This window comes from Artemia franciscana, chromosome 3 (assembly GCF_032884065.1).
Source record: "Artemia franciscana chromosome 3, ASM3288406v1, whole genome shotgun sequence".
In the NCBI taxonomy this organism is placed as follows: domain Eukaryota; kingdom Metazoa; phylum Arthropoda; class Branchiopoda; order Anostraca; family Artemiidae; genus Artemia; species Artemia franciscana.
Window position 1 is genome coordinate 14313552 of NC_088865.1, and position 17023 is coordinate 14330574.

Below are 17023 nucleotides of genomic sequence, written 5' to 3' on the forward strand. Positions count from 1 at the left end.
CAGTACCCCTAGCATCCAAATTCCAACGGGGGGCTCTAGCAGTCAATTCCAACGGGGGGCTAGAGACCAACTATAATGGCTGCCCTAGCAGTCAATTCCAACGGTGGTCTAGCATCTGATTTCACCGGGCCCCTAACCTAACCGGACCAACGGGGTCCTAGTATTCAGTTCCAACTGGACCCTGACAATCAATTCTAATGAGGAGCCCCTAGCAGCCGATTCCAGTGGAGCCCCTAGCAAGAAAATCCAAGGGAGACCCTAGCATCCAATTCCATCGGGGGCCCCCAACAACTTATTTCACCGACAAGACTTTTCGAAACTCTTCAAGATTTCATTGGTTGTTATGTACTAGGGTAATGTGTTATGTTAAAGATGACGCATTCAAAGTGATTTATTTCTTCAGGGGCCTCTGGGGGATCTCTGCTTGTAACTGAGGAGGGTGCACATCTGGAATGTTACGTAATGACAATGCACGCGTGAAAAAACATAAACCAATGGATTTAATGCATGATTTTTAACAAGAAAATATCTGGAAAATGTCGTAGGAATGATGAGGGGATGCCAGAAGGCAAGTAATAGTGTGACACGGTGGTGTGAATCGACCTGGTTTATCACGGATGGTTCGGTTGCGAAATCCTGAACCAATGGATTTAATCCGTGATTTTCAACTAGAAAATATCTGGAAAATGTCTTGGGAATGATGAAGAGGTCCTAGTGGGTGCCAGAGGGCATGTGTTAGTATGGCACGGTGATATGAGAAGAAATGGTGTATCACTTTGAGGTTGGCTTTCAAAAACAAGAACTATTGGAATTAAATCCTATTTTTATCTTAACAATACGTGAAAAATGCCTTAGGAATAAAGGGTGCCAGAGGGTGCCGTGTGCTATCCCTACTTTTACATGGTGACGTGAATTGCTTGGACTAGCATGTTCTACAGCTTAAAGTTAAGGTGGGAGGTGTTAAAAGAATTTTTCAGCCGTTGGGGGACTGAAATCCAACATCCGGTCAAAGAAATGAGGTATTTTTATCAAAACTTCTCAGAAATAACTCTTAATATGGTTTAAATTTGTCTCTAATAACAACCCTCCCCCTCTGGAATTGCTTGCTAGAGTGGGCTAGCCACATATTGTCACGGTGGTGTGAATATGCATATCCTTGGCTCAAAGAAACGTAGTATTTTCATTAAAAAACCTTCATTAAAAAATTTCCAGTAAGATGTATTTCCATTAAATAGAAATTCTCAGTATTTCAATTAAAATGGTTTAAATTTATCTTTAATAACGACCCTCCTCTCTGGAATTGGTTGCTAGGGGTGGGTCGCCACATATTGTCACGGTGGCGTGAATATGCATAGTGTTGGCTCAAAGAAACGTGGCATTTTTATTAAGTCCTCTCAGGAATAACTCTTAGTGTGGATCAGAATTATCTTTAATTACAAGCCTCCCCTTTGGAATTGATTCCTAGGGGATGGTCTAGCCGCTAATTGTCACGGCGGCGTGAAATATGCATAGTCTCGGCTCCAAGAAACGTGGCATTTTCATTAAAACCTCTCAGGAATAGCCGACGGCAAAAATATGTATCTTTTTCTTGTGGTCGCGTCTAATAGAACAGTCGAAACGATGTGTTTTCACTGACCTCTCTGAAACGCATCTTAATATGGCTTAAATTTACCTCTAATGGCAACCCTCCACCCCCTGGAATTGGTTGCTATGGCCCCCCTGCCTTTCTGTAATTCATGGTTCTTTTTGCCTATATGTTATCCTTCATAAGCTTTTTTAAAATTTTGTTTGTTTCATTTGTTGGGTTTTAATTTTTTTTCCGTGTTTTAATAATACTTATAATTTTTTTATTAATTAAAGTTGTATGTACAATAAAAAGCCTTCATTCTTTAGATGTTTTATTCCAGGATGTAACTTCAAAACGGAATCTTTTACTCAATGAAATATCTAAAGCCAAGGCTGTGTAATATCTCATTGATTCAATAGGTAACTTGACCCGTATGGGCCACTATTGAAAATTAATAACGCTGTAATAGGCAGGTGCATCTAATAGAGCAAAAATAAATTTTGTTGGGATGCTTTTGCGCTCTGATATGGAAAGGGTCACACACATGCGAACCATTTAATCGTTCTAAAAACAGGCAGGGAATTCTCCCGTGCTTGCAACAGGTTAGCACGTTGGAAATATTCCTCGGATAATATTGATGTTTTGTCCATCTGTCTAGCGCTCCATTCCATCGAGGGGAAATCGCTTTCGAATCCTAATGAGGACGAAAAATTATTAGATTGTAAAGGTTCCCTGAAAAAAATGCATTGAAAGAAAAGAAAATTCTTTAAGTATTATGTAACAACCAAAGCGTGCATTGTCATTATGTAACACTCCATGTATGTGCCCTCTTCATTGCCATTATGTAACACCCCACGTGTGCGCCCTCTTCAGTTACAAGCGGGGATCCCCCTGGGGCCCCTGAAGAAACAAGTCATGTTAGAATGCGTCATCCTTAACATAAGTAAACCTACCCCTATTACATAACAACCAATGAAATCTTGAAACGTCTTGAAAACCGTCTTGTCTTTGAAATTGGTTGTTAAGAGCCCCTAATGGAATTGGATACTAGAGCCCCCCTTAGAAGTGCTTGCTAGGGGCCACATTGGACTTTGTTGCAAGGTGTCCTTCTTCGGATTTGGCTGCTAGGGGCTCCACGTTAGATTTGACTGCTAAAACCCCCTGTTTGAAATGACTTTTAGGGCCCCCATTAAAATTGGATGCTAGGGGCCCAGTTGGATTCGGATGCTAGGGCCCCAATGGTTACGTTAGTGGCCCGATGACATTGGATGCTAGGGCCCCTATGGAATTCGTTTCTAGTGTCCTTGGTGGTTAGGCTAGGCCAGGGGTCCGGTGAAATGGGATGCTAGGGTGCCGTTGGAATTGACTGTGGGTAACCTCCGTTGGAATTTGTTGCTTGGCCCTCCCGTTGGAGTGGGATGCTAAGGCCCCCAGTGAAACTGAATGCTAGAGCCATGGTGGAATTGGTTGTTCGGGGTATGATGGAATTGCTCTCTAGGGTCTGGCGTCTTCAAGGCTCCCCACTAAAGGGCCGTGAAGGTTTTCCCTTGCCCTTGCGGTTTTTTAAAGAAAAAGCATCTTCATAATGTAACATTCGCACAACTAAACAAAACCTATTACATAACACCCAAAGAAACTATGATTTTGCGGGCCCCTGAATTTTTTTTAAAGAGTCAAAGAAACTATTCTGTAACAAACACCTGTATCTCTTTGAAAACACCCCTATTACGTAACGTACTGATGTACTGTACCATTAGAGGTGCGCTATAGTAATATGTAAGACCCAGATGTATGTGATAACATCTCGAGGAGCTAGCAACTTCAGTTTTAACCCCTACGGGTTTTCCCGAAACCATGGAGGGTTTCGGGTTTTCCCGAATCATACTGTTATGAATGATTGATTGTGACTATCCTATACCAAGTCATGGGTGGCAAATGAGCATGTTATGTGGTTTACGCTTTTTAGCTCATTTTTATTAATTAGGGAATAACTATTTAATCAATTAAGCAACAAATTTGTCATTTTACTCAACTAATCTCCATGTTCTTTGTTTGAGATTACGTGCTTTATAGAAAATCCTTTCTATTTATCCAAGACTAGGCTAAATGCATTGGACTCAGTGCGCCAGGTTAAGCTTTATGAAAAGTAAATTGAGCGTTGAAATTGAGGAATACACTATATTTAAATCAATAAAATGACTATTTCTATTTGAGAAGTGCTTTTGTTACAAGTAAAACACTTTCTTAAATCCAGCTAGGGAATAATCATGGGCACCGTGATGCTTATTTTATTCTGGACATTATAGGTAGATAATTGCCTTATCTACAAAGTAGGATACGTATTTTCTCCTAACTATAAAATGATCATTTCTTTGGTACGTTTCATTGTGCCCTTTTGTTCAAGTTGTTTTTTACATGGCTGACAATAAAGGCACCTACGCGCAAAATAATAAATCGATCTTCTTACTTTGTTATTGCTGTTGCCCTAAGGCTCAAATTTGCCGTCAAGTTTTTCAATTATGATTTTCTTTTAAATAATTTTGTGAAAAACTATGTAAATTAAGCTTAAAAATGATTTATTGAATTATCTTCCTGAAAATGTTCTACCATCACTTTCTAAATAACGAGGATCCCTTAATAATGGCAGGTGTTTACTAAATAAAAAAAGTTAGAGGAGAGGGCTAACAGCCCATCCGCCCCATATGTCATTATTTTACGATTGTTCAATATTTTCGTTTACTCTTGATAGAACTTGTCTGTTCTTTCCTATTTTGATGGATCTTTCCCTCCCTGGATAAAGACACTGCGTGCATGCCTACTTTCAAATAACGTTAGGTTGTGGATTCAAGAAATGGAATGGGCTTGTTGTTTTTTTTTCAAGTGTCGACTGTATCATGGGTCGTTCAGAAAAGTTAATGTGTTTGCTTTTAACATCTTCTGAATAAAGCTAGACGAGTTCTAACCCCTTGAATAAAGTTTGGGAAAAGTTAGCTTTTACATTTTTTACGGGTCGTTTGTCTCTCCATAGACTGTTTTTGTGCTGGATTATAAAAGATTTTTGTATTTTTGTTTTGCTGAGGATCCCATGTTGAAACAAAACAGTGAAAAATCCAGATGTTCAAAATTGTTCTGTTTGTTTTTCTTTAAGTGAGTTTTCTCATCTCTCATCACAAGAATTTAGAAAATTAAAAGATTAAATTTTACAATCAACATTTCTATCTTGATTTGCTTTGTTTAATTTCATTGCACACAAATTAGCATCATATTTTAAAGTTTTTCAACCGGCGAAATTTCCACATATAGGGAACATAGGCCAACTATATATAGTTCCATCATTTTCAAATATTCGTCATTTTCATCTTAGAAATCACAGGGAAGATCCCATGTTGAAACACAACATTGAAAAATCCGGATGTGCGAAAATGCTCTTTTTGTTTTGCATTTATATCTTGATTTGCTTTGTTACTTTTTTTCCAAGAAAATTAGCATCATGTTCTTAAAATTTTTAATCGGGCGAAACTTTCAAATAGTTCGTGGTAACGAACTGTAGTTAGGGGTGACCCGGCTCAATAGTAACCAAAACTCTAAAAATTTTTATTTTGATACCAATAGCTACATCAAAAGAATCGCATTTTAATGCTGATTTTAAATATATAAATTTCATCAAGTTTAGTCTTACCCATCAAAAGTTACGATTCTGAGAAAATTTGCCTTATTTTAGAAAATAGGGGAAAACACAAAGTCATAGAATCTTAACGAAAATCACACCATCAGATTCAACGTATCAGAGAACTCTACTGTAGAAGTTTCAAGCTCCTATCTACAAAGATGTGGAATTTTGTATTTTTTTGCCAAAAGGCAGATCACGGATGCGTGTTTATTTGTTTGTTTTGTTTTTTCCCCCAGGGGTGATCGTATCGACCCAGTGGTCCTAGGATGTTGCGAGAGGGCTCATTCTAACGGAAATGAAAAGTTCTAGTGCTTTTTTTAAGTGACCAAAAAAATTGGAGGACACCTAGGCCCCCTCCCACGCTAATTATTTTCCCAAAGTCAACAGATCAAAATTCTGAGATAGATTTTTTATTCAGCATAGTCGATAAACCTTATAAATGTCTTTGGGGATGACTTACTCCCCCACAGTCCCCATGGGAGGGGCTACAAGTTACAAACTTTGACCAGTGCTTACATATAGTAATGGTTATTGGGAAGTGTACAGACGTTTTCAGGGGGATGTTTTGGTTGGGGGAGGGGTTGACAATAAGGGGATATGTTGTGGGAACTTTCCATCGAGGAATTTTTCAAGGGGGAAGAAAATTTCCATGAATTGAGCGCAGGATATTCTAGCATTATTTAAAAAAAAAAACAATGAAAAAATAAATATGAAAAAGTTTTTTCAACTGGAAGTAAGGAGCAGCTTTAAAACTTAAAACGAACAGAAATTATTACGCATATGAGGGGCTCACCTCCTCCTAATACCTCGCTCTTTACGCTAAAGTGTTTTTAGTAATTTCAACTATTAATTCTACGGCTTTTGTGATTCAGGGGCCATTCTTAATGAATTGGGACAAAATTTAAGCTTTAGTGTAAAGAGCGAGGTACTAATGAGGGGTGTAAACCCCCTGATATATGTAATAAAAACATGAGAATACAAAAGTTCGTTACGTAAGCTAATTTATAAGTTACGTATATCTTTCACTAATAAAAACATTCGTAAAAAAACACCCCGCTCTTTACGCTAAAGTTCTTTACTGTTTTAAAAAGCAGAGTTGAGAGAAAGAGTCAAAATTTAGCGTAAATAGCGGGGCTTTGATGAGGAAGCAGCCCCTTTCATATACGAAGTAATTTCTGTTCGTTTTAAAATTTACTGTCGCTCCTTACTTTTAGCTAAAAAAAACTTTTTTTTTAATTTAATCATATAAAGGAAACATAAACCAACCATTTATGATTCAATTATTTTCAAGTAACCGTCAGTTTCATGTTTAAAACACAGGTTTCTGTGGTTAAAAATTACCTTGAATAATCAAGTGTTCTCGTGAACATATATATATATATATATATATATATATATATATATATATATATATATATATATATATATATATATATATATATATATATATATATATATATATATATATATATATATATATATATATATATATATATATATATATATATATATATATATACATATATATATATATATATATATATATATATATATATATATATATATATATATATATATATATATATATATATATATATATATATATATATATATATATATATATATATATATATATATATATATATATATATATCATGAAAAGAGAAATCACCAATGCTACAGCACAAACACAAAAAAAAAAAAAAAAAAAAGAGACAGAAGGAGAAAAGGAAGACTGTTTTCCTAAATTACTGTTTTCCTATATATATATATATATATATATATATATATATATATATATATATATATATATATATATATATATATATATATATATATATATATATATATATATATATATATATATATATATATATATATATATATATATATATATATATATATATATATATATATATATATATATATATATATATATATATATATATATATATATATATATATATATATATATATATATATATATATATATATTTATGTATAAAGTTGTATTGGAAAACCCGAGGGTCATGTACAAAAGTCGTGAGTACATACATCCAATTACAAACATTAAAATCAAAACCAAACACTAGTTACTTCTATTTGTGACGGTTGCATCTCGCTTCCTGGTTTTCAACGCAAAATTTTCCACCGTAACAATCGTTTGTGGGGTAGCTTAATGTAAGAATGCCAAGAAGTAGATCATCAGAATTTTCCTCCGACAAATTTACTCTAATTTGAGATAGCTAGCGGAGGATCTGGAGAAAATGGCCCAATGTCCTCCTGTACATATGATTTTGGGTCAAATTACTAGGCATATGTTTCCTAATTTGAGTAAACTATGCCTATATTTACAAGGAAAATAACCTTGTCCATAGTACTAATCTCATCTTAAACTAAGCTTAAATTCAGTTATAATTTAATTAAAACCATAAGAATTTTTTTCGCTATCTCCTATTCATCATGTTCAAACCTGTTCAACCTATGGTAGTTCTTACAGCACGTGAGCTGTATCTTAACTGTCATTGATAGTAGTATCCAAGAGAAAAAGAGAGCTAAGAGCTCATATGGCACTTGTGACGAAGTCGGAAGAGCCAAAAACTCGTATGGCATGAGCTTTAGCAAAATTCTAAGAATCAATAGATTGATTCAAATGGAAAATCAGAGGCTTAATGCCGGTTGGGATTTAAAATAAGAGCTCTGTGACACGAGGTCCTTCTAAATATCCCATTAAGATCCGCTCCCCAGATGGTCGAACCGGGGAAACAACTTTATCAAGTCAATTTGTGCAGGTTCTTGACACGCCTACCAATTTTCATCGTCCTAGCACGTGTAGAAGCACTGAAATCGCCAAAGCACTGGACCCCCTCCCTAACTCCCTAAAAGAGAGCGATCCAGTCCGGTTACGTTAATCACGGATCTACGACATTTGCTTATTCTGCCCACCAAGTTTCATCCCGATCTTTCCACTCTAAGCGTTTTCCAAGATTTTCGGTTTCCCCCTCCAACTCCCCCCCCCAACGTCATAAGATCTGGTCGGGATTTAAAGTAAGAGCTCTGAGACATGAGTTCCTTCTAAATATCAAATTTCATTAAGATCCGGTCCCCCGTTTTTACGTTAAAAATGCCTCAATTTTCAAAATTTTTCCGAATTAACAACCCCTCCCGACTCCCCCAAAGAAAGCAGATTCAGTCCGGTTATGACAATCTAGGACTTGTTTTTATTCTTCCCACCAAGTTTCATCCCGATCTCTCCACTCTAAGCGTTTTCCAAGATTTCCCGTTTCCCCCTCCCACTCCCCCAATATCACCGGATACGGTCGGGATTTGAAATAAAAGCTCTGAGACACAAGGTCCTTCTAAATATCAAATTTTATTAAGATCCGATCACCCATTCGTAATTTAAAAATACATCTAATTTTTTTTTCGATTTTTCCCCTCCCTCCAGCCCCCCAGATGGATGAGTTGGAGAAACGACTGTTATCAAGTCAATTTTTGCAGGTCCCTGACACGTCTACGGATATTCATCGTCCTAGAATGTCCAGAAGCACCGAACTCGCCAAAGCACTGGAAATACCCCAACTCCCCCAAACAGATCGGATCTGTTCCAGTTATGTCAATCACATATCTGAAGCTTGTGCTTGTTCTTCCCATCAAGTTTCATCCCGTTCTCTCCACTCTAAGCATTTTCCAAGATTTTCGGTTTCCAGGATTTGTCCCCCCCCCAACCTCGTATGTCCCCGGTTTCGATTCGAATTGAAAACGGAGCATCTGAGACATAAGATATATCTTTCTATATACTATATATATCTATATTTCTGTATAAGATATATTTTGATATATCTTTCTATATATTAAGTTTCATTAAGATCCGATCAGCCATTCGTAAGATAAAGATACCTCAATTTTCACGTTATCCAAGATTTTCGGTTTCTCCCTCCAACTCCCCCCAATATCACCGGATCTGGCCAGGATTTAAAATGAGAGATCTAAAGCACAATATCTTTCTAAATATCAAATTTTATATCAAAAATATCAAATCTGATCACTCGTTCGCAAGTTGCAAATACCTCATTTTTTCTAATTTTTCCGAATTATTTCCTCCCCCCCCCAGTAAAACCGGGACAGAAAGACAGACAGATATTCCGACAGAATTTACGATCGCTATATGTCACTTGGTTAATACCAAGTGCCATAAAAGCAAATAAACACGCACCGTGATTGGTATTGTTGCAAAAAATGCGAAGTTCCACATTTTTGTAGATAGGAGCTTGAAACTTCTATAATAGGGTTCTCGGATACACTGAATGCGATGGTGTGATTTTTGTTAAGGCCGTGATTAAGTGAACTTGAAAACATCGAGCTTCAGAATTGAAGTAAGGTTACCCTTCTGTCTTTTAATTCTCTAGAGATCGTCGATTGTCAAAACTTCAAATAGCACCAATTATCAAGTCTTGTCAAAGGTTTTGATTGACAGCTTCCTTTGGTGAGATGCTTCAGCCGAGAAATAATAATATATTTGACAGTGTCTTGCAAAGCTTGGTTACCGACCAAGGGAGATTAGAAAATGAGCAAAAGAGCACTATCATTCTCAAATACAAAATGCCCATGTATATGCAACTGTGACGGCATGCATAGAATGCATTTTAAAATTTATTGTTTTTTCCACTTTATTTCCTAGGGATAGGCTATTTAAAATACCTCATTTCATTAATTCGAAACTAAACAGCGAACTTAGTTGAAAGCTTTCTTCGAGGATTCTTAGAAAACCAAAGTTTTCTTACAAATTAAATTGAAAAAAAATAAAACTGAAAGTAAGGAGTGACATTAAAACTTAAGACGAACAGAAATTACTTCGTATATGAAAGGGACTGCTTCCTCATGAACGCCCCGCTCTTTACGCTGAAGTTTTTTACTGTTTTAAAAAATAGAGTTAAGAGGAAGAGTCAGACTTTAGCGTGAAGACCGGGGCATTGATGAGGAGACAGCCGCTTTCATATATGAAGTAATTTCTGTTCGTTTTATGTTTTAATGTCACTCCTTACTTTCAGTTAAAAACACTTGTTTTTATTTAATTTAATTTCTTAACGTTTTTTAATCAATGCATGTTTTGATTTATGCTCTCCACAGATGAATAATTAAAACGAAATTTGGGTATTTATTTTTTTGGCTAAATGGGTTTCTCATAGTTTTGATCAAACGATTTTGAGAAAAAAATAGGAGCGGGGAAGGAGGTATAGTTGCTCTCCGATTATTTGGTTACCTGAAAAGGCAACTAGAACTTTTAATTTCTTACGAATTTTTTTTATTAGTAAAATTATTAGTAAAAATAAATTTTACTAGTTAAAGACATACGTAACTTACAAATTAGCTTACGTAAGGAACTTCTGTATTCTCACATTTTTATTACATATATGAGGGGGGCTCACCCCCTCAACAGTACCTCCCTCTTCACACTAGAGCTTAAATTTTGTCCCGATTTCTTAAGAATGACCCCTGAATTACAAAAGCCGTAGAATAAATAGTTGAAATTCTAAAAATACTTTAGCGTAGAGAGCGAGGTATTAGGAGGAGGTGAGCCCCTCATATGCGTAATAATTTCTGTTCCTTTTAAGTTTTAATGCTGCTCCTCACTTTCAGTTGAAAAAACTTTGTCATATTTATTTTTTCATTGTTTTTTTTTAATAATAGTAGGAAATCCTGCGCTCCCTTCATGGAAATTTTCTTCCTCCATGAAAAGTTTCCCCAGCATATCCCTCTCTTCTCAACCCTGCCCCAGACCAAATGAAAACGCCCCTGAAGACGTCTGTACACTTATAAGGATTTAGTTATAAGGATTTCCGACTAGGCTGAATAAAATGGCTATCTCAGAATTTTGATCCGGTTACTTTGGAAAAATAATTAGCGTGGGACGGGGGCCTAGGTGCCCTCCGAGATTTTGGTCACTTAAAAAAGGCACTAGAACTTTTCATTTCCGTTAGAATGAGCCCTTTTGCAGCATTCTAGGGCCACTGGGTTGATACGATCACCCCTGAAAAAAAAAACAACAAATAAACACGCATCTGTGATCTGCCTTCTGACAAAAAATACAAAATTCCACATTTTTGCAGATAGGAGCTTGAAATTTCTACAGTAGTGTTCTATGACTTTTAGGCAGATCACGGATGCGTGTTTATTTGTTTTTTTTGTTTTGTTTTTTTTCCAGGGGTGATCGTATCCACCAAATTGTCCTAGAATGTTGCGAGAGGGCTCATTCAAACGGAAATAAAAAGTTCTAGAGCCCTTTTTAAGCGACCAAAAAAATTGGAGGGCACCTAGGCCCCCTCCCACGCTAATTATTTTCCCGAAGTCAACGGATCAAAATTCTGAGATAGCCATTTTATTCAACGTAGTCGAAAAACCTTATAACTATGTCTTTGGAGACGACTTACTCCTCCTTAGTCTCCGTGGGAGGGGTTACAAGTTAAAAACTTTGACCAGTGCTTACATATAGTAATGGTTATTGGGAAGTGTACAGGTGTTTTCAGGAGAATTTTTTGGTCGGGGAGAGGGGTCGAAAAGAGGGGGATATACTGGGGGAACTTTCCATCGAGGACTTGGTCATGGGGGAAGAAAATTTCCATGAAGGGAGCGCAGGATTTACTAACATTATTAAAAAAAAAAAACAATGAAAAAATATATATGAAAAAGTTTTTTTTCAGCTGGAAGTAAGGAGCAGCATCAAAACTTAAAACGAACAGAAATTATTACCCATATGAGGGGCTCACCTCCTCCTAATACCTCGCTCTTTACGCTAAAGTATTTTTAGTAATGTCAACTATTTATTCTACGGCTTTTGTGATTCAGGGGTCATTCTTAATTAATTGGGCCAAAATTTAAGATTTAGTGTAAAGAGAGAGGTACTGACGACGGGGTGAACCCTCTCATATGTGTAATAAAAATATGAGAATAAAAAATTCTTCACGTAAGCTAGTTTATAAGTTACGTATATCTTTTACTTATAAAACCATTCGTAATAAATAAAATTTCTAGTTGCCTTTTTTTATTAACCAAAAAATTGGAGGGCAACTAGGCTTCCTCCCCCGCTCTTTTTTCCCAAAATCATTCGATCAAAATTATGAGTAAGCCATTCAGCAAAAAAAAAAAAAAAAATTCAAATTTTGTTTCAATTATTACTCTGCGGAGAGCCAAAATCAAAACATGCATTTATTCAAAAACATTCAGAAATTAAATAAAAAAACAAGTTTTTTCAACTGAAAGTAAGGAGCGACATTAAAACTTAAAACGGACACAAATTACTTCGTATATAAAAGGGGCTGCTTCCTCATCAACGCCCCGCTCTTTACGCTAAAGTTTTTTACTGTTTTAAAAAGAAGAGTTGGGAGAAAGAGTCAAACTTTAGCGTAAAGAGCGGGGCGTTGATGAAGAAGCAGCCCCTTTTATATACGAAGTATTTTCTGTTCGTTTTAAGTTTTAATGTCGCTCCTTACTTTCAGTTGAAAAAACTTGTTTTTTTATTTAATATATTCAAAATCAGCATTAAAATGCGATTCTTTTGATGTAGCTATTGGTACCAAAATTCCATTTTTTAGAGTTTCGGTTACTATTGAGCCGGGTTGCTCTTTACTACAGTTCGTTACTACGAACTGTTTGATAAAGTTGGAGGACAAGCAATATAAACAAAGGTATTTTATTTCAAATGACAATACAATTAAGTATGTAACTACAAAGAAGGATAGAATGTAAGGAAAATGAATTTTCCTGTTACCGGTACTAGACGATTAATCTTATAAGTACGGCTCTTGTATTGGAACCCCCTGTGGAACTTTGGGATCAAAGCATCAATGAAGAATCCTTTCAGCTTGGGAAAAATCTTTTCGGTCCAAAAGCCTGGATTGCGGTCTATCTTTTCAATGTAGAAGTCTTTCTGGGTAAAAATCATGAAAAAGCAAGTATATAGCTGAGCACATTCAAGCTGACTGATTGTACTTGGTAAAAGTAGTCGTGGCCTCGTTTGGGGTTGACCAGTCCATTCTTTCCAACTTCCATGCAATAGTCCGCCTTAGACTCTTTTCGGTTCTTTATCCACTAGCCTATCCCCAAATTTCTCGCAGTTTCGCAGTTCCATACCTCGCTTTGATTTAATTTTCCCCATGATTTCGGCTTTGTGTGCATAACTTTCCTGAAGGCTCCTGACTATTTCTCATTTCTATGTTTCTTCATTGCATTGAAATAATTTATGAAAATTTCACACTATTAACAAGCAGTTGATTATTCCAGCTTGTCATTTTCGTCTCTAGGGGTTATTATCGGCGATCTGAAACGATTCTTTATGGCAACCGACTTGTAAAAATTTCAGGTAGCTGAAAATATTCTAGGGGACTGTTAGAAAACAGGAAAATACATCAAAAAATGGTTCTAGTCATCTTATAGGTTATTGTCTTCTGCACATGATAGTACCAATTTTGTTCCAAAAGCAATATCCTTCATAGAGTACACTTGTGAAAAATACCTAGACATTTTCTAAGATTTCTAAGCAATTAGAGGAAATAGAACAAAATCCTTTCAAACATTTTGTAGCATCTTCAAGAAGCTATGGCCTGATATTAAAAGCGGCATCTTCCGCCAATGAATACTTGAGTACTTTTTAAATATAAATTTTCAATTTAACATGGGATTTTCGAGTTCCATCAGTTCACTTAATCACCCCCTTAATATTCTACTATCTTTAGAGGTTGTTTTCCCCTATTTTCCAAAATAAGGCAAATATCCTCAGGCTCGTAACTTTTGATGAGTTAGACTAAATTTGATGAAACTTATATATTCAAAATCAGCATAACCGTTTTGTAGAGTTTCGTTTACTATTAAGCCGGGTCGCTCCTTACTACAGGTCGTTAACACGAACTGTTTGATTATGGATCCAGGGAAGATATTAAAAATAGAATAACCAGTGCTCAGTGTGTTTTTTCATAGTTGAATTTGAAGATTAGCAAGATATGTCTGCGAAACAAGATACGAATATTGGGAGCTACATTGGTGACAGAGGTCAATAATGTTTCTTAATTGTGGGCGCATCTAAAGGCGGAAAAGGATTTTTTTAATCATTTTCCAGAGGAATTTTCAACGGATTTTTATTTTTTGCACCAGTCTGAGTAACCGTATTTCACAGAGTAAGCTGGACGAAATATGTGGTTCTATCACGCTTTCTAGGACTATAATGAGAGGTTGAGATGCATAGGGCATGTTCTGCAGATGAAGAGTCACATATTGCCGAAGATTGTCCTTTTCGGCCAACCATTTAGGGCAAAACAAAAGCTGGTCGTCTCTGAATGGGTTGGAGTGAGATCCTAAGAAAATATTTGAAGGAAATCAGAACTTCTTGGGAGGGTGTAAAGAGGAAAGCTTTGAAATGAATGCGATGAAGTAGGAGTTGGTGCAACTATGTTGGCCAAAGGTGGCTTAGTTCTGTTGTGAGTTATCAGTAGTAGTAGTAAAAAGTACAAAGAGTTTAGAGTTTTGTATTTCTTGCAATGAATCTCTCTGTATTTTCTGTGGTAATATATTCTTTGTTTATTTTGCTTATGTTTAGTTTTCTAACTGAACCTTTTATTTAATACCGACTCCTGAAGGTACTCCATTGCCACTTGGGAACTCATTATGGAGTTTACGAACGTAAAATCCTATACAAGGTGGCAAGGAATTACTAGCAAATGCAATCATGACAGCGTAGCTGTCTTCAAGCTTCTTTGACTCTCTGTTATATCTCTTCTGCCATATAATATCTGTTATCTGAAGAGAAGACTCTATGGATTCTTTTAATTGTTCGTCACTCAAGTACAAGCGCAGTCCCTTGACGATCCCTCTTTTGGTTGGTTCTTTCTTCTGAGCTTTTACATTTACCCCTCGTAAAGATTGTATTTTTTGGACGTTATTTGCTTCATCAATGGTTTTTACACAAACAGACAGTACATATCTTTCTCTATTTATCTCAAATTCAAACCTAATTGGGGAAATATGCTCTCTTAAGGATTCAAGGATTGAAAATTTATCTGCTAATTTCTGTTTTTTTTTTCAATAACTTCAAATTCTACTTTTGTCAAAAACAATTCATTTATTGAAATCTCATTAGGGGTTGACATTTCTGGCCCAATTTCCTGTTTTTATTTTTACTTTGAGTAATCATTTCTCGGCATCTTACTCTTTTCCTACCCAAGGGAAGGTTCAGTCCTAGCTTTGAGAATCTAGTTTGTCCATTCTGACTATTGTCCATTATTCCTTCTGCCAGAATGGGATTAACAGTAGCCATATTTTCATCAAGTTCTGCTGGTAAAGATGAAAAGTCATTGTTGTTGTCAAGAACTTGAAGTCTGTTATTGACTGGTACATTCTATCCATTAATGTTGAATGCACTAGCACTAAGTTGCCCATTAGGGTTATTAATTGGCATTTGTATAACTTGCTGCTGGGGCTGCCACTGCCCCAACTGGGGAGTCTTGAACTGGCTGTATGATATTGGGGCTGAGACATACTGTACATTGCTTCCATATTGATCACAGACACTGGTGTTAGGTTGAATAAACATATAGGGGGTGATGGCTGGTGAGCACCTGATATAGGTGGACCCCCTTTTTGGGAGTCTTTTTGTGTTACTCATGCTTATGCTTCAAGTATAGCCCACACAACTTTATTGAGGCACAAATAACCGACATTGTAAATGATTAAACAAGATAAAAACAATATAGATCTATACTTAGGAAAGAAGATATTAATCCAACCGTTATTCTTCTTCCTCCATTTCACAAACTTTTCTTTGCCACAATGCAGTTTCAAATATATGCTCTTGAACATTCATATCAGGTATGCTCAGTAATCACATATGCTCAGTTGATCACAATAGTCGTTGTGTATTTGTAAGTAAAAATCACGGAACGGTGACAACTTGAGAACACTCCTGAATGTCAACGGCAATCCAACGACAATCAACATGATATCAAGTATATACCGAGCACACAGACATGCTTCCATTACTTTTCCTCTATATAGAAAAATAAGTTGCTTTTATATAAAGCAATATATATATATATATATATATATATATATATATATATATATATATATATATATATATATATATATATATATATATATATATATATATATAGATATAAATAAATATAATACTGTAATAAATATATAATACTATATAAATACTGTATACTATAATAAATATAAATATAATAAATAAATTATATAATAAATATATAAATAAATAATATATATATAAAGGATTAAAAATAAATATATATAAAGGATATTGTTTTTGTTTCAGGAAGAATTCAAGTATGACTCTAGAAGAATTCAAATTCATATGGATGATGGAGTATGTACATAGAATGTGGGGTCGGGCCATTGGTCTTTTTTTCTTAGTTCCAGCAGCCGTTTTTTGGAAGAAAGGTCTATTTAATTCCGCAATGAAGAAAAGGGTATTAGCATTTGGAGGTTTGCTTGGCTGCCAAGTAAGTTATTATAAAATATCTGTTTGCGATTTTACTAAATTATAGTTGACCAATTTCTACGTATTAACTGTGTTTTTACGTATTAACAGGCATAACAGTCTATTCTGTATACAAATACATTAAAGATTAACTAAACATCGCAATATCAAATAGTTTGCGATATCTATGTTTTAATTATCATTTTGTGACCAAAAACTTTTATTTGTTAACTTGGATTAATATTTATACTGTAAAACAAAGATCTTACATCAACATTACCCGTGGTTGGTG

The 17023-nt window shown here is 35.5% G+C and overlaps 1 protein-coding gene across 1 annotated transcript in view; it reads left to right on the forward strand.

The window, feature by feature from the left end:
* The window catches only part of LOC136024920 (heme A synthase COX15-like), a 163563-nt gene that overhangs the window by 36067 nt on the left and 110473 nt on the right, over positions 1-17023 (forward strand). Inside the window, exon 4 of the mRNA XM_065700500.1 lies at positions 16567-16753. Coding sequence (XP_065556572.1) covers positions 16567-16753 — 187 coding nt within the window. The remainder of the gene's footprint in view (positions 1-16566; positions 16754-17023) is intronic.